At 39.9% G+C, this 18,089-nt stretch overlaps 1 protein-coding gene and 2 long non-coding RNA genes across 3 annotated transcripts; 1 reads left to right on the top strand and 2 right to left on the bottom strand.

Moving 5' to 3' along the window:
• Nucleotides 1-11: 11 nt before the first annotated feature.
• Nucleotides 12-16,352, bottom strand: LOC136422862 (uncharacterized). Its single transcript, XM_066410773.1, has 12 exons — nucleotides 16,238-16,352; nucleotides 15,551-15,670; nucleotides 14,926-15,027; nucleotides 7,672-7,833; nucleotides 6,192-6,461; nucleotides 5,489-5,556; nucleotides 4,956-5,069; nucleotides 4,341-4,518; nucleotides 3,418-3,517; nucleotides 2,332-2,438; nucleotides 1,764-1,895; nucleotides 12-1,336 (listed from the first exon to the last, which is right to left on the bottom strand). Exons 1-12 carry the CDS (start codon nucleotides 16,337-16,339, stop codon nucleotides 1,214-1,216), a joined length of 1,578 nt encoding a protein of 525 aa, XP_066266870.1. The 5' UTR covers nucleotides 16,340-16,352; the 3' UTR covers nucleotides 12-1,213.
• Nucleotides 9,853-12,210, top strand: LOC136422863 (uncharacterized). Its single transcript, XR_010753677.1, has 2 exons — nucleotides 9,853-10,007; nucleotides 11,336-12,210. It is a non-coding gene; the product is annotated as an uncharacterized lncRNA (long non-coding RNA).
• Nucleotides 12,146-14,515, bottom strand: LOC136422865 (uncharacterized). Its single transcript, XR_010753678.1, has 2 exons — nucleotides 14,137-14,515; nucleotides 12,146-13,513 (listed from the first exon to the last, which is right to left on the bottom strand). It is a non-coding gene; the product is annotated as an uncharacterized lncRNA (long non-coding RNA).
• Nucleotides 16,353-18,089: the final 1,737 nt, after the last annotated feature.

Here is an 18,089-nt window from a genome sequence, read left to right as displayed (position 1 = left end):
CAACATCCAAATGCTGTTCCAAAGAATGCTTAAAGCAGCCATTTTAATGATGTAGGTTGGACTCTATGCGTGTGTTAAAATGAGCATCAACATTTTGTTGAAATTCAATATAGCAGTCGTAAACTGTATTTGAGTACAGTATTCACCCATGTATATTACACATCTGTACCATCATATCATTACAATTTCATTATTGTAATTCATTTTTGTACAAAGCCATATTTTTTCAATGACATATTGCATACAATTTGATTTGCAAAAAATAGAGCATCTCTTTTTACGATCATCATCATATTTCCACGTTTTACTAATATAACTTCTACTATACCAGCCTTTCCATATATAATATCAATTCACTGATTCAGAAGTTCTTTCCACCATGGAAAAATATATTACAGATTTTTACATGTACGAATGTACATCATATATTCCTTTTACATAATTTTTTACCACGAATATCATTAGATTTTATAATCTTAACGATCTAAAGATACCAGTATGAGCATTTTCAAAAAAAGCTCCTTTTGGTAGAGTAGGACATTATTCGGGAAAAAAATATGTTTTGTCAAAAAAATTCAGTTGTTCTTCACATATTTTAACAATACATTTGTTTGTTGCTTTTTCTGACCACAAAGCATATCACATACTCTTTCATGACTCACATCTGACATGAAATACAGTCTCTCTTCAAAATCAAAAACATCTTAATAAATAATTGGAAATGACAAAGGATTGAAAAGAAAGTTTTCACTTGTAAAACTAATATCAAATTAAATACAGTACAGAACAACTTAAATGTGCAAATATAACTTAAAACATCAAACTAATGCTATTGTTTGTAACTTCAATATCAACAACTGAAAACAATTCTACTGTTGAGTTTACCCAAACAAAAATGAAGATGGTGACAAACGTAAAACTGCTCAACCCAAAAGTTTACTCCTGCTAAAGCTGTGACCTACAGGAAGTGCAACTATGACCTGTGACCTACAGGGAGTTCAACTATGACCTGTTACCTACAGGAAGTGCAACCATAACCTGTGACCCCACAGGAAGTGTTACTGTGACCTCTTGATAACCCTTGACCTCACATGATATCCTACCATGCACATAGACAACATCTAGCTGTGACTTCATCATATGACAAGAGTTAAAGTACATAGTATGATCATGAACTATGACCCGACAGGAAGTGTTCTCATGACCTTTGGCCTCACAGGAAGATGCTTGACCCTCCAATGACACTAGTCTGAAGCAGCAGCAAGAGGGTAAAGGTCACAAGTACCAGGATACCAAACAGGTAGGATGGCTTGATGGGAATATGGAACAATTTGGCCTGTAAAATAAAAGACAAAAATATGTCACTTAAGCAAGAGCAATTTCAAAGCAATTCAACGACATGAGTATTGACATGATCATATATATATATAATAATAAGAGCAATGCAATTATACAATGTCATGCACAGAATGTTAACTACATTCAGTATTATCAAAATAATATGTTAGACTGTTGATGAAGGTTAGATATCCAGGTGATACAGTACTCCAAATGACAGTTACTCAACTTGGAAATTTTAGCCAGTTGCTTGAGTAACTGTCATTTGAAATATGTTGGACTGTTTTACAACAAAGAAATGAGTTTCCAGAAACATTAGGGATGCGTATGGCTTCAAATTGGCCACCATTTCTTGAAAAGAATTCTGCAAAAATGTTCAAGACCAACAGTGATGAACTTTCCTTCTAAGCTGAAGATTAACTGACCTTGAAGTTGAGGTTAAGTAGGAAGAGTAAGAAGGAGTCCCTCTCCAGTTGGGAAGAGTTCTGGTACCCAAAGACTCGCATGTCCAGTCCGATTCTCTTCAGACTCATGATGGTGGAGTTCAGTCGAGCTGCCTGAGAAAATCAACAATTTTTCAATAAAAAAAATTCACTTGTGTCATCTTGAAAAATATTGCAATGTACAGTTATTCCATATGGGTAGATAAAACATCACATTTTGACCTGCTTTTACACAATACAAAGTGTACTTCAAGTACCACTTACTGACCTTTTAGCCTAGTGGTAAGTGCATTGGGTTTGAGCGCTGACGGACCCGGGTTTGATTCCCGGGAGCCATGAGACTGTACTGTTCGCTTCGTGCATTTCACAAAAGTAACATTTCAGATGGCATCCACTATCTTTTATCAGTGACTGAAACATCTGACCATTAACAAAATCTGTACAGTTGCTTGAGTAACTTTTGTATTGACCTAGATGTCTAGCCTTACATTGATGTGCTTTATCTTTACGTTTACCATACAGCAGTGCCCCCTGGCAGTTGAACACATACCTGCACCAGAGGTACAATGAGGATACCCAGCCACAGGATGGGGAAGGTCCCTCTGTAGACCCAGATCAGCACACTGTGAAACTGGTTCAGGAACAGGATCACAAGACCTACAAAACAGCAGAACGTTAGGATACAACATTCACATAATATAGATGTAGCATATATAGTTGTACTGTAATTCTTGTTTCTTTCACTGTAACTTTATGTTCACTGTTTACACGGTCACCTCTGGATCATGAACTTATCATCACCGTGAAAAAACGATTTATGATTCCTTCACACATCCATTCTGTAAATCACTTGCTGCGACCGTGAAGTTAAAGTTCAGTGAAAATGTCATTTCACCGTGAAATTTTGCTACCGTGAACTGAGCTCATCCAACACAAGCTGGCCTCGAAATTCATTTTTGGGAATAGGTGCACTGGTGCATCTTACCTAAAAGTTTAGGTGCACAAAAAGAGTTTTTGGAGCAAAACGTGGTTACAAACCCTACAGGCCAATTTGTAATTGATTCTATAGCTCACTTCAAACTTTTTAACAAGTAATACATCAAATTACAACAAAGGTTAAACTGCCTTTACTGATACTTAAATTTCAAGAATATTCTGTAGACTTCAGTCCAACTTTACCAAGCTTTAACTTGTTTAAGATCTAGAGTTGGCATCGATAATACTGTTCACAATACTGATGCAACTGGCCATATTGAATAGAAGACTTTTGCAACCTATTCTTAGCTTACAGTACAAGCAACACTTTACATATACATATATTACAACTTTTGTTTTAGTTGTTAGAAATACTGTAGCAATTAATTAGCATAAATTGTCTACTGGGGATGGGTATACTGTAATTCTTGATTTGTTAACTGTAACTTAATTCTAGCTGATTTAACGGTCACTAGTCAACAGCTAAAATTTCATTATCGCAAAAATTTGATCACTAATATTTTAGACAGTAATGTTCGTTCCCACCGCTAAAATTAAGTGCCGTGACCTACTCCATTTTCCCTCAACCGCTATATTTTCCTGCCGCTATATTTAAGTGATTTACAGTACACTTTTCTCCAATGGAACATACTGTATTTACCAATAATAGATAATTCAGCAAAGTTGACAGCACACAGGGATGTCATCTTGGCAATCTGTCCATTGAGTTGGGAGATGGACTTTCCTGCATCTAGGATATCCTGCAAGTACAGAGAAAATCAGAACAACGTTTTTAAATGAAAAGGCCTGTACAATCTTTTTGTTGTGATGACTTACTTTTTATTTATCTATCTCTTTATTTATTGGTTTGGCTGTTCAAGATACACAGGAAAGGCGGCCAAACGAGCCAATAGCTATCACAAAGACAAGATATCACAATGGAATAAGACATGGACAACCTAACAATTTATAACAATATCATTACTTTTCAGGATTCATGGAAAGTCTACTGCTGGCAAAGATACACAACCCTTAAAAGTACATATTGTAGAATCTTGGCACCAAGACTAAAAATATTCTGAATTCAAACATTTCTTTTTTAGATTGACATTTGCAAGTTAATTTCAACATATTTGCATCATTTTTTTTCAAATTTCCAACGTTGGTAAACAATCTGAAAGCAAGCCACGCAAAGTCCCATAGTTTTTGGTAGCCTACCAAAAATCCCCCAGCTGGACAACATGGCTGACAACTAAAGCAGCGGTGGAAAGTGTGCATATTTCAGGATGTTCTCACGACACAACAAAGTCATAATTTATATGTTGTAAATATCGCTATGTAGTGTAATATAAGGTGACGATTCAACTTACTTACAAAAAATACAACATAGAAAACTGACTAAAAACAGTGACTTTGTTTTAATATTTTGATAGGTCACATTCTACAATACGTACCTTTAATATTTTTGTCATCTGGGTTTCCCCTGCAAAAGGAGGGCATCTAATTTCTCTGTTTTCTTAGTGTAATCCAAAAGACGCCCTGACGCCCTGCTAGCTAACAACCTGCTGTATATACTGAACTTACATGCATGGCTAGCTTCAGGTCGGTTGATTTCTCCTGAAGTCGTCTGAAGATGCCCTTCATGTAGTAGATGATCATCTCACACTGGGTCGTGTAGTTAACAACGACAGCATAGTTCACTGCATTGGTCACCAAGACCCCCAACATCTGGAGACAGATCAGCATGATGTGCCAGCCTTTCCTAAAGTTATAAGGCAAAAAAAACTGTTACTGTAGCTTCCAGATCCTGTAGATTTATTAACATTTGCAGCAGTTTTATTTTGTGGTAGGAGGAAAATGAAGTTTCTGCAATGTTTTAAAACTGCAGTTGAACAATTTTGCAGTACAGTTAGTAATACATTGAAAACACCCTGCAACTACCAGACTATTTTGTGGCAAGGCCGGGACCCCCGGATTATTTCAACTCGCATTCATAATCAACCACGTGATCCAACGACAAATAAGTCTGTAAGCTAATCTTGAAAACATTGAGAGGTACCCCCTGTATCTGGCAATCCACCGGGCAAATCTATGGCTTCAGAGCCCAGCCAGGGCTACACCCACTACGGTGTCAATATGATCATAGCATTAGGCAGTTTTGACTGAAGTACAAAGACAAAGCAAGCTGGAAGTATTCACCATTGCACAGTAGTGCCCAGGAAAGTCATCTTCTCCACACCGAAGGCTGCCACAAACACCCCCTGCACAGCAAGGGACAACACTACCCACAAGGCACCTGTTATCAAGTATATCCTGAAACAACAACAAAAATGGGAAGAATAAATCAAACAAAAAGAAAAAACTGAAACGTCCGGAAATAAATCTCAGAATTTTTATCCAGTTGTAGAGTTTGAATTGTCTTTATAAAAAAATCAAACACTGCAATAATCTCCCTTGTTACATAAATCCACCACTTTGAAAAACAGTAGGTTTGAGAGATCTCTAGTGCAGCACCCCCCAGGTATATGTACAGTTTACATATACAGCAGTGCATCAAACTGGGGGACGTTGGGTTGGAGATCTGTTTGGACGTCTCTTTTCAGGGTGACGGAATTACGTACCCTGATGGAATTATGTTACTTGTTAGTAGATGTTATCTTTAAAAGGAAAATAGATGTATGATAATAAGATAGGGTTATTTTACTGTCATATACTCTACTTCTTGGACTGACCTTGACATTTGGATCATTTTGGCTCTTGACACGTTTCTTGACTGAGCTACGGATGCCTTCAGGAAGACCTGGTATTAACATAAGAGGAGAAAAATTAACATACATAACATGATATAACATATACTCACAGAATCTTAATAACTTTGGCCTTCTTCAAGAAAACTGACCCACTAGCTTTGCAAATCAATCTTGTCTTGAGTTATATGTGAAGAAAAATGCTCATAATTTTCTACCTTTTCTATTAATTAATGCATACAGTATTAACAAAACTGAGGAGTAAAATCAACATACAACGAGGGAGCCCAAACCTACACCACTTCTTTCTTACATCACAAGCTATCTGCCACAAAAAAATCAAGACCATAGCATGTCCAGGTCAAAAGATAATAAGAACTGAATTTCGGCTGCAGTACCAAGGTCACATACCAGGGGGCCCAAAATCGACCTTGACTCTCATCTTCCCAATACCTACCCACATACCAAATATCATAGTAATCCATCCAGAGGTTCTTGAGTTATGCTGACTACAAAAGTCCAGACACACAGACACACCCAAAACTAGTCATCTCCATTTTCCATGGAGACAAAAAATCATAAACTTCCCTCCAAAACTAAAGCCTTCTTCAAGAAAATTGGCCCACTAGCTTCTTAAATTAATCTTGTTACAAGTTATGTGCGAAGAAAAATCTTCCTAACTTTTTACCTTTTCCATTAGTGCATACAGCTGTTCATTGTCCTGTATGCGGAAATAGAAGAACCCTAGCAGGTAGGCCATGAAGTGCAGGATGTCTGGCACAACGTATGTGGTGAATACATGGGAACACTGAGCAGGCTGGGCATAGGCGTCGATGTCGGTTGCATTTGTGGTGCCAGCGATAATGGTTTGCGCTGTGAACATGTCTGTCTCATTGATGTATGGCAGTGTTTTACTTGACGTCTCTGGTACTACTGTCGCTGGGGTTTCTGTCGGAGCCTGAAAAACGATACAGACACCATAAGACATGTAAAAGTGGCCACCAAGTTTGGCCCCAACAGGGCATTTGTGTTGTACAGAGGTCATCAAAAGGTTACAAAAGGTTCTTATCTGCAATTAACTTGATTACCTGGTGGTAGGAATCAAGAACTAGAAGTATGATTCATACTGGAAGTATGATTTATATAAGATTTAATGTTCAATAACATCAGAAGGGTGTATATTTTGTACAAACATCTTTGTTCATTGAATAATGATGGTTGCATGTAATCAGGAACTGTAAGTTAGTGTAACAGTTGTATTTTAGTGTCATTGGTGACACAAGAACTTGAAAAATAATCACAGAGTATCTAATTGAAACAGATAAAGTTTACCTCAGAGTCTATATATATATCTCTCTCTATTTCTATCTCTCACCGCAAAGGCCTGGGTTCGATTCACGTGTGGGAACCACTGAAACGCACGGGGCAAGTAGTACAGTCTCCTGGCTCCCGGGAGTCGAACCCAGGCCCACCAGCGCTCAAACCCAACGCACTTACCACTGGGCTAAAAGGTCAGAAGGTTAGACTGGTCAGAAAGTGGCGATTGAACCACACTGTTACACTAAGATCATGTCTGTTACATAATACATTATGTTCTCCAGGTAGCATGCGTAGTCCAGTGGTTAGCGGCCCTGCCTCTGGAACTAGAAGCCCCAGGTTCGAACCTGGCTGTGTCGCTCATCCGACATGCGCGCTACCGGAAAGGGTCGCAGTCCTTAGGACGGGACGTTAAGCTGTGGTTTACTGTTCATTGTACTTGTCGAAAAGAGTTACAGGAATTTCCTTGGTACAATGAACCTGTAAATACTGTACATATCATGCATCTGTCTTCTCTGTCACGACCAGTGGAAGATTAGCTCATCTGCCCTTCCTAACGTCAACCCAAACCCTACTGCTGGGCTTAGGACATGCGAAATATATGTTAAGTGCCTTTCCCAAGGGCACAACGTCTGAGTGCATGTCCGGACATGTCTGGGTACCCCTGGGGATTGAACCTGGGTCTCATTGGTCATAGCCGGATGCTCTGCCACTGTGCCACACAGACGCCACACTGGTGCACCCACAATCAAAAATTAGGTGCACAGCTCCAATTTTGGGTGCACACAGGTGCATATGCACGCAGTATTTCGAGCCCTGGTTACATATAATACATGATGTTCTGCGGGTACCTTGACATCTGTGTGAATGTTGAGTCTTCCCTGGCAGACCAGGACCTGGAAGATGTAGGAGAAGATGAGGAGGAACAGGATGAAGATGGTGTACAGCACGTTCAGCACCTTCCAGCCAAGGTGGTTGGAGATCGCTTCACGACCGAGCGCTCGCCAACCAATCTGAAACCAAGGACAGAATACTCAGGGGTTTTCAAACACGCAAAATGTAAGACATATTTTGTGGAGTATTTGTGGAACCTTTAGGGGCTGGAGTACTTGCCCAAACCTAAATAAACTCTAAATACATGCGGATCTCATAGGCAATATACTGCCTCTTATCCAAACACTACGATATGATATGATGATATGATGTTAGACATACACGAGGGTCTGCATGCTCTAGCTGTAACTTAAAGTGTAAGGCGTAAGCAGTCTATTTTGATTTCCTGTAATTCGTAGGGAAAGCCATCTTTTTCACGTAATTCGTAGCGAGACCACCGACTTTTGCTTAAAATTGCCTTCCGTGATTTTAGCGTAATACGTAGGGGGTTCCTCTGCATTCAGCGTATCATAAAAGCATTGTGAGGACAATCCCCATCCCCCATGCAGACCCTCATGCATCAAATTTAAACTAAAATTGCAGTTTGCAAAAATACACTCAAACAAATCTTTATCAACATTCTTAAGGCCCTGTCACACTTGAGCGTATAAACGTTGCGTGTGCGTTGCATATGGACAAAATGCAATACGCAGCCGTACGCACAACAGTTGTGGAATTTTTCGATTATCTTGACGAATGTGTGACTCACATTTCGTTTTTCACATGTTAGATGTGCCTCACACATTTATCAAAATAATCAAAACATATTTATAACGAATAACTTGCGTATTAGCGTACCCCAAACTATCATACCTATTGTGCGTATGCCGGCGTACATAAAACTTACACAAATCGATCGAGATGCGTGTGATAGAGCTGTGTACCTAAAAAAAATTTAGGTACAGGTACAGGTACCGGTACAGAGGTTCAGGTACAGGTCCGGACCTGAACCTGAACTACTAGTTAAAATTATGGTCGATCTTAAACAATGAAAGAAGCATGTTTGAACGGCACAAGTGCTAAGACAAGTTTGTAGTGCCTCCACTACATTTAACCACGGCATTGCAATGTTTACATTTTGCTGTGTTTCCGACAGTTTCCCCCATGCTCTTTGTCATATGTTCCCAAACTTTGGAACGGGCATGTCAAATTACCAGTCTGATCAGGCTAGCATGAAAACAAAACTGACAGGTAATGAATACAGTAGAATGCAGCTACCCTACTAATAGACCAATCAAACCACAGAAAAATGATTGCATCAGGCCGGTAACTGATTTCAACCAATCATATCGCTAAGTGACTGGCGGCAACTTGTTACAGTTCTCACAAAGTCACCAACCCCCAACATCAAAAGAAACCTCACTTATAGTACAAGTGTTAAACAAGTAAATTGTCTGATAATACAGAAGGGAAAAAATATACTAGTACATTGTTGGAGATGTAGTGCATAATTTTCTTAGTATGGGTGAGAAATCCCAAGCCGTTTGTGCTTCAATGTTGCCTTTTGTGAAACAAAAGCACTGATTAGTTCCTCAGAGTCAGCCACAGAACCCGGCGCCGGTGTGTCTGGGGAGGCGTGGCCATGGTCTCAGAGCATGGGCCACGTGTGTTTATTTTGGGTGTTGCCAGGGAGAACTGGGCTTGCTGGAGTCTGGGGAGGTCTGGGAGGCGTGGTCAACGATTTAGCTCACTGCCACATATGTTACTGTTGCCTGGGAGTTGGGTATGCTGTTTGCAGGGGGAGCAGTGTGTTTTTGCACACTGCTTTAAAACTTTTTGTGACAATTACAATGTCTAGATTATGACTCACTGTTGTCTATGCATGTCTACAAAGTAATCTACTATATTGAAGTGCATTGTGCACTTATACAATTCTGATATTGGAACATTATTTACAGTACAAAGAGATGTTTACCCTACTAAGTAACTTGAACTGTTCCGGGAATTCCCGAGAAACACAGTGGGGCTGGAACGTGATGAATGGGCATGAATGGACACTTGTCCGGACACAAGTGTTGCTTTGTGAATGGAATTATACCCCACTCCCTGTTTTAAATGTTACTATTCTTGAGGTAGGCACTAGCAATGTTGTGGTCCAAGGAGGAATTTGCGTGTATCCCTTGGGGCTTTGCGCGCGTTCGATCGCGTTCGATGTTCCCCGTGAACCAAGAATTGGCGGGAGATAAAGTTTAAACTTTTACTTGCCGTGTAGTCACTCATCTTCAAGATGTAGGTCAGCAGCCAAGAGAATAAGGTGAGTAATTTTCATCATTTTTAAGTCTTCATGAACTATAGTTTCATATGGGAAGTACTGGTGGGCGTTGCATCGGTGTAACCCGTTGAATTTCGAGGTTAACTCCAAAGACTTCTCCCGCGTATAATCCTATCAGTCGTATGGGGTAACACAAATATACGTGCTTAAAATCTTTCGCATTAGTTAATCAAACTGTAGTGTTTTTTTCAAAAAAGTTGTTTTTTACGTATGATAGATTGTCTGTGCATCTAAAAACCTAAAAAGCACCAAAAAGCACCCATAGGAAAATCACAAAAACAGACATTGTTTAGGGGTACTTTTGACAGCCGCGCGGGACCGCGTGGTTGTTATTGTTTACATATTATGGTGGGCGTGGCCGCGCGCCGGACCTTTAAAATCATTAACAAATGCAAATAAGCCAGTAGTTTTATCTTTCTAAAGCGACGTAGAAAGTTTTATCTTTCTAAAGCGACGTAGAAAGTTTATACAGCACAGGAACCTAGCAGGTATTCAGGGGACACCTCTTTAAACGTTTTGGTGGTTGGGCTGGGCATTCGCGTAAAAGATGGAAGTGAGTGCGCATGATACATGTTGTTAAAAAGGCGGAAGTAAAATCGTCAAGTTGGATATACTGTGTTTGTGACTTCGGATCGATGGTTTGACTTGAAATAAGGATTGGTAAATCGGAGCCCAACCTTGATATATTCATAACAAAGACATTGAGACATGTGTAGCGTGGACTTCTTCAGGTTAGGCGTCGGTGGGCATGATTTTATCGCTACAAAGACGCGCATGGCATGGCCGTGGTTGTTTTTGTTGCGGCATGCTTGTGAGTTAAATGAAGGACTTGTTCATCTGATCTACATTTTTTGTTGATTATCATAGTTTGTATCGTCTTCATGTTTGTACTGATAAACTTTGATTATAATTTCAAGAGTAGGATTGTTAATTTCTAGTACAAATGTTCACCATATTACCAGTGATGTCTACAAATGTCACTGTTTAAAATAATAGTTAATTCTTGCTAATGAAACTGAACATTTTCGCACATAGAACCAGTCATCTTATGGGACATACATAGATAGAAAATTGTCTTACATTGGATTATGATGTGAAAGATCTTGATCTTCTTCCAACTAATTATGGACAATCAATGCTTTATTTTGGCTTTGTCTTGAAATGTGCATTATCTGTCTCAAAATGATCTATCAAGTCTCATATTTCATGTGAATATTTCAAGAAGAAGTTTTTCATCAAATAGCAAAGGGCCTGTCTATCACGAGTTAAGACTGCTGATGCTGACTGTTCAATTTATCTTTCCCCTGTAGTGTTTCATGTAATAATAGAATCATGTCTGCTCCATCAAGCCCTCAACAGAGGCCACAAGTTGGTGGAACTGGGAACACCCCAGCAGGGGTGTGACAAGACAGGTGGATCAGTTTGCCGACCTCATTCTTTCTTAAGTTCTAAGGCATGTCATAAGACAGAAAATGTTTCTATTTGCCTAGTGCCTTTGCTATAAGATGTTATGCTCATTGTGTACTGTATATAGACATCTCCATAAGAAGATATTTGTACCTTTAGATATAGATATTTATACCATCAAATAGTAACATAGAGAAAACTTTTGGTCAAAGTCAAAAAAGGAAATCTATGAGGAACATCAGAAATATGATGCACAAAGTTTGTTGAAAGCAGGTTTCGTTGTAAATGCCATACAGTACTTTTATACATTTAAGGTACTAGTAAATCTTGTAATATATTGTATTCATCATGTTGTCACATTTACTAAAGAAGTATCGTATGCAACTATTTCTTCCTTTGTACATACTAACTTAAGTAAGGATGTTGTCATCTTGCTGCAAGTTAGGATAGAAATGCACTTTGAGACAGGTATAGACTTTGATATATTCATAAGTATATAGTTTGTTAGATACATATATATCTATATTGGATACTAGTACTAGTGATACTTGTATGATGTTATAAGCTGTTGCATAGTTTAACTTCCTATAGTATCTGGAGAGAGAGAGAGAGAGAGAGAGAGAGAGAGAGAGAGAGAGAGAGAGAGAGAGAGAGAGAGAGAGAGAGTATCTCTAGTTCTTGTCAAAGTAGGACAAACTCCTGACTTGGAGATGTGTTCTTCAGAAAAAATGGCTTTATTTCTTCCTGTGTACACATTAAAGATGTCATCTTGTCACAAGTATATAACTTTTTTATAATAACATATTGAAGATATGCTAGAGAAGATGCTATCATGCTATATCTATTAAAGTAAAAAAACAAACGCCGTATTAGTTCTTCAAACTTTATGCAGATGTGTTCTTCAGAAACTTGCAAGTAGACTTTTTCACATGTGTACATAGTTTGTAGTTCTATGTCACTTGTTGCATTAAGCAAAGAAGTGCTGTTTTTCAAATAGCCATGTTTTTTGTGAGCTTAACAGGGTCTTCTCGCCATCTCGATGGCTGATGCTGAAAAGTGGGATCAGAACCTCACAGAGACATGCTGAACATACTAGTAACATACTAGTAACACTTTCTGCACTGAAACACTTCACTTTAGTTGGCAAACTTTTTTTAAGAGTTCTGGGCCAAAGACAACAATTAGAATATTCATGTATAGTACAATGTACCAGTCAAGAACATTTGGGGGTCACTTCTCTGAGAGACAGAAATGCTGCCAACGGACAGGGGAACTTTGAATCTTCAAGTTCTACCAGTTCACTAGTGACGCTGACAGGAGACAGAAAGAATTTTGGGTACACAACATAAGATGAAGTAGAATGTCGGCAAACTTAGTTACAAACCCTACTACAGTACTGCCTCTCTTGAGAACTTCAATCTGAAATTCTATAGGTAACTTAAAAATTTTGAACATCAAAATACAATGTTTATGTTGCTTTTTCTGATAGTATACTTAAAGTTCAAGAATATTCTGTATACTACTGTACAGTAGTATAGCCTACAAAAGTTTCAATAATGCTGCATTATTGAAACTTTTGCATTATTAATGCAGTACAGAAAAGAAAGGTGGGGTCTACATATAACATTATTTTCCATTGATGGAACCACCTGTTTCCATTTTTTGCAAGGTCATAATCTAGAAACAAGTTTGAAGTCTTCTTGGCAAACACTTGGCAGATTGTGAGCTATAAAAATGATGGAAATATCAGTTCATCAGTGTATGTACTTCCTTCTGAATCTGAGTGTTGATCAGAGTCATCAAATCAAACTCCTCGTCTGAGAAATGAATGTCCTGTAAGGTACCTGCGAGAAGGTCAGGGTAATGTTCACAAGGACAGGATGCAGTACAGATCCAGGCTTCTGACAGCAGCACTGGTCAGGATGCGGTACGTCCATTTCAAATGGTGGATTAGCCGGGGTATCTGCTGTCAGTGGTGGAAGATTGAAAGCGGTACTACTACTATCTGTGGGCAGCATCCCTGTCTCCCATAGAAGTGTCCCCCGAGCCAGCGTCTTTCCAGCATCTTTAGAACAGTTGAACTGTAGTTGAACCGTAAGAAAAGCCATCATGGTTTAGTATTGTATCATTGTTGATCTAATTTCAAGCAAAGATGGAGTTTCTACATTACTTTGAACAATTAATCACATATGGACTGTCAGAAAACTAAGATAAAATGGTCATTTACTGTCATAATTTACTCCACATTCAGGATAAATGCTGAACTGAGTAATCCCAAATTCATTCTATAAAGCTTGGCATAATTTTTTTTACAATTTAAAAACAAAAGTACTATCCAGTCTTCAGCAAAAAAAATACCCCCTGCTAATACCCAAACAATGATATGAAACCATTGACAGCATACAATTTTGCATTTTAGTGGATAGGAGAAATATGATACAAATTTTCCAATACAATTCAAGTGTCAGTTGTACCATAGAGTTTTACAGGGGATAGTACCAAATGCACTAAAAAACACGTGAACGGCAAAGCCGGGGTGTGCATGCCAACCCTTCCACCCCCCACCCCCATAATTTCGTAACCTTTGTTTTGTCTCTGAACTTGTTCATTTTTCGACCAGTATCTCTCCTATATAATGTCCTTGCTCTATTCCACAAAAACTGCTGGAGGTCACAAAAGATCTACGAAATAAGGTGAACCTTACATTGATGGTAGAACTCGACTTGATACGCAGCTTCACCGGAGATGACACTCCGGTGAACACACTGTCGAGGTCACGGTCAGGCACTTCCGCCGCACGTTTGGTGGGTCGTCCGGTACCGCTATGTGGCAGCTCCTTGTCACCAGCTCGAAGCAAGAAACGCCGGAGAACCGGTTTGGGAACTAATTATAGTCCACACAACAAAGCAACACCTCGGGATTGTGCTCGAAAAGCTCCGGTTCGACCGCAAACAAAGTATTTACGGGACCTCCCAAGGTCGCACCAGCACCGGGGCCCGCCATCTGTTCAAATGATTACGTCACGGCTCGAACGCTAATATAGTTGATGCCGCGGTGCATCATGGGATATATGCAAATTCCTCCTTGGTTGTGGTCTGTTCCAAGAAGTATATATGCATGTATAAACAGTGTAACAGTGTAAGTATATGTTTGATTTTGGCCAGTATCGGTACAGTACCGATATTACAACTTCCGGTATTTTTGGACCTGTACCTGATTGATAATACCGATACTGTATCGGTACTGTGTACCGGTACACAGCTCTAGCGTGTGATATGCGTATTGTGCGCACAGCGGCGTATGGATAAAATGTCAATGCGCAACTCACACGCAATGGCTATACGCACAAGAGTGACAGGGGCTTTAGGACCCTAAAAACCAGTAACCAAGAAATGTACTTTTCTTAGCTCTTTTGCCCCTTTTCAAATTTCTAGCATTAAATTTCTGAAACATTTTCCTTCAGGACAGTGTATTTTGTATGGAAACAACTCACCAGTGCAAGTAGTCTCCCATATGGCTGTAGAACTTGTTTCTTACACTTCCTGAGTGCAGCCGATGTGCTGTAGTTAAACTCTGCATCATTAGCATCGGTGATCTGGAAGCAAACAAAAATGGAACTTTTCAAAATCATTCCCTACTATTGTTTTCTATACAATTGTTGTAAGTGCTTGTAGTTAGACAGGTAATATGCAAAATATAGACCGGTTTGGAACACCAGTAACATTTTCATAGCCCAGGTATAACATAGATATTAAGTCATACCAGGTCTATATTTTACGGTATTGCAGAGGTTTCAAAGTTGTATTGCACTGGCTTTGAAGTTGTATTGCACAGGCTTCCATCAAATGATGAAAACACGCTGTCGAAAATTCAAACACTGGATTCAGATGTTGCAATTGATGTTGTTCGAGGACACAATATTTTCTCAACTTCTGGCACATTTCGCATTTGACTGTGTGTTTTTTCGGAGTGGGTATGACATAAGTAAAATACTATGCGGTGTATTCCGCATCACCCTTTGTCCAAGCCCTCCTGCGGGTCGGGCTGGAACCTTGGGCGATACGGAATACACTTGTATTTCATATGTATCTATATCGTATGCATGTATATGTACAGACCTCTACTTTGACTGCACTGCTCATAGAGGATGTGTAGTCCCTGATGATTGTGATGTCAGGATCATCCACACTCTCACTCAGGTCACTCGCTATCATCATCTCACGGAACGGTCGGTCATCCTGGAAGGATATGTGACAAGGATCGGTATTATATCAGTGTGGTTGAGCCTAAGGTATTGTCAAGTAAATTTTTCTCTCTGTTTGAACCCTTTATTGACTTGAACGATTTCGAGAACAAAGAAAGTTATTGACATCATTTTGTCACATACATTTTTTGTGAGACGAAAATCAATTGCACTTGACAACTTATTGTGACGTTTACTTATAATAGTAACACATAGAATGTTATAATCAACCTATCGTTTATGATTTGTTTGCTTTATACATATATTGATTCTTTACATTCATCAAAGTTTATACATATATTGTATGATACAGTCTCAATCACATACTTCTTAGAGCACCTGCATTTATTTTTGTGGGAGCACTGATTCGCGATTTTCAACATAGGCAAAGGTTCTCTAATGTGGGGGAGAACTGTCTCCCCAAGCATCATTTACTGCAACTTTACAGAACCTTATCCCATATTGAAAACCGAGAATTGGCGCTCTCCCAAAAAAAAATGTGGGCGCTCAAAAAAGTCTGCAAAGGAGGTTAGCATGAGAGACATATAAAAACATGACATACCTGAGACTCTGTGCTGAGCTCAGCACCCATGTTGGTGTAATCCACGGCCATGTGGGAGCCCGAGGAGTTGATACTCGGCTGGTTCTCACTGGGGGAAGACATGGTCTGAAAAACACAGGAACTTACTGATGATGATACTGACAGATGGAAGAGAAAGAATAATCTAATCATGTAATCAGGCATGCATGTAATTGCAATGGGGTAGACCCCTACTAGTACTCTTATCGACAACGTCAAGTGTGGTGGGATCTTTTATTTTGAGGCTACCAACTTCGACTTGCAAAAGACTTTTGTAGCCCATATACCGACTGTAAGGCTTGGACCATCGCACACCGGGGCATGCCCCTACTCTTTTTCGAAAGGTGTGGTGGGTTCTTTAACATGCATGGGGTGTGGCTCTCCCCAAACACAGGACCTCAATTTAATGCCCTATCCGAGGGACAACCCTAACCTATAGCTAGGCTACTGGTACTCATTTTCACCTGAGTGAAGTGAGGAAAGTCGTGTTAAGTGCCTTTCCCAAGGGCACAAGATTGGTACACGACCGGATTTCAACCCGGGACCTCTGGGTTCTGGGCCAAACACGCTGCCGTTACGCCACGCGACCACTTGACCATATACACACAGTGTACAAACAATATGCAACACACAAACAGGGGACCTGAAATAAAATGCCAGCCAATGCAAGTAGCCTCGTCATGGCATTGCAGTGGCGTAATGGCAGGGTGTTTGCCTCAGAACCCAGAGGTCCTGGGTTCAAATCCTGGGTACCCTGACTTTTCCCATTGACGTTGTGCCCTTGGAAATTTTAAGGCACTTAACATGAATTTCCTCACTTCGCTCAGGTGAAAATAAGTACCTAGCTTCAGAGAGGGACGTCCCTCGGATAGGACGTTAAATGGAGGCCCCGTGTTTGAGGAGAGCCACAACATAAAGAAACCACCACACTTACTAAAAACAGTGGGGGTCCTTCCCGGTCAGAGTGGATCAAATAAATCTGTCCAGATATGCATTTTGTACTCTTCAGTACAAACCTAGTGTGTTAAATCATGAGGCGGTTTATCGGGTGTGCAACTAACAAACAAAACTAGCAACTCCCACCAAACGCGACGCCTCCCCATCTGCTTGAAAAACAGTTAAACTGTTACAAGTGGGACCACGCCTATAATTTGTGCATTTCCTGACAAATCTAACGTGTGCAGTTCTACAAGAACCTGTACGCTAGAGGTGAAATTCTAGCGCCATTTCTGTATCCCTATAAACAGGAACCATAACCCGCGAAAAAATTGCACAATATTTAAATAAAACTGGTCCTGTCTGGTTTGTCCCCTATATCGCCCAGATATTTAGGCGAGGAAACTCAACATTTCAACGATTTTAGTGACATTAAAGGCCACAGAAAGACACATGACATTCATATTTACCTCCGGCTGTAAATATTAGAGGCTGTCCTTTCGGAAATTTGAGGAAAAGTTACGCTCAAATGTCGACCAGGTGGAAACAATTGTCCGATCCCGCCATGATGGTTTCCCAGCGTGCCTTGCGCAGGTTCCAAGTTCACAAGTTTGCTGAGGGTCTGAATGGGGGGTTCCCGACAACGCTTTACGTTGAATACGCTGAATTCAGAAGAACCCCCTTTGTATTACGCTTCAGTAAAGGAAGGAAATTACACAAAAAATGGTTGCCTTGCTACAAATTACGTGAGCAAGATCAAGACGGTTTTTACTAAAAATTGGCTGCCTGGTGCCTTATGGAAGACCACATGTAGACCCTCTTTGGTGTCATAAGGGGTCACCTCAGCAGGATGTGCAAACAAAATACACGGGAAAAGGCAACATCTTTCTTCTTGTAC

Source organism: Branchiostoma lanceolatum, chromosome 17 (genome assembly GCF_035083965.1).
Source record: "Branchiostoma lanceolatum isolate klBraLanc5 chromosome 17, klBraLanc5.hap2, whole genome shotgun sequence".
NCBI classification, from domain to species: Eukaryota; Metazoa; Chordata; class Leptocardii; order Amphioxiformes; family Branchiostomatidae; genus Branchiostoma; species Branchiostoma lanceolatum.
This window is presented reverse-complemented; position numbering and strand designations above follow the sequence as displayed.

Bases quoted from the DNA above. Each gene is read 5' to 3' on its own strand.
- LOC136422862 (XM_066410773.1), bottom strand. From the start codon at position 16,339: ATGTCTTCCCCCAGTGAGAACCAGCCGAGTATCAACTCCTCGGGCTCC. The intron at 4,519-4,955 runs GTGAATACTTCC...TTATAACTTTAG, and splicing joins CTGGGCACTACTGTGCAATG to GAAAGGCTGGCACATCATGC. The intron at 2,439-3,417 runs GTAAATACAGTA...GCTGTTTTGTAG, and splicing joins TGCTGAATTATCTATTATTG to GTCTTGTGATCCTGTTCCTG.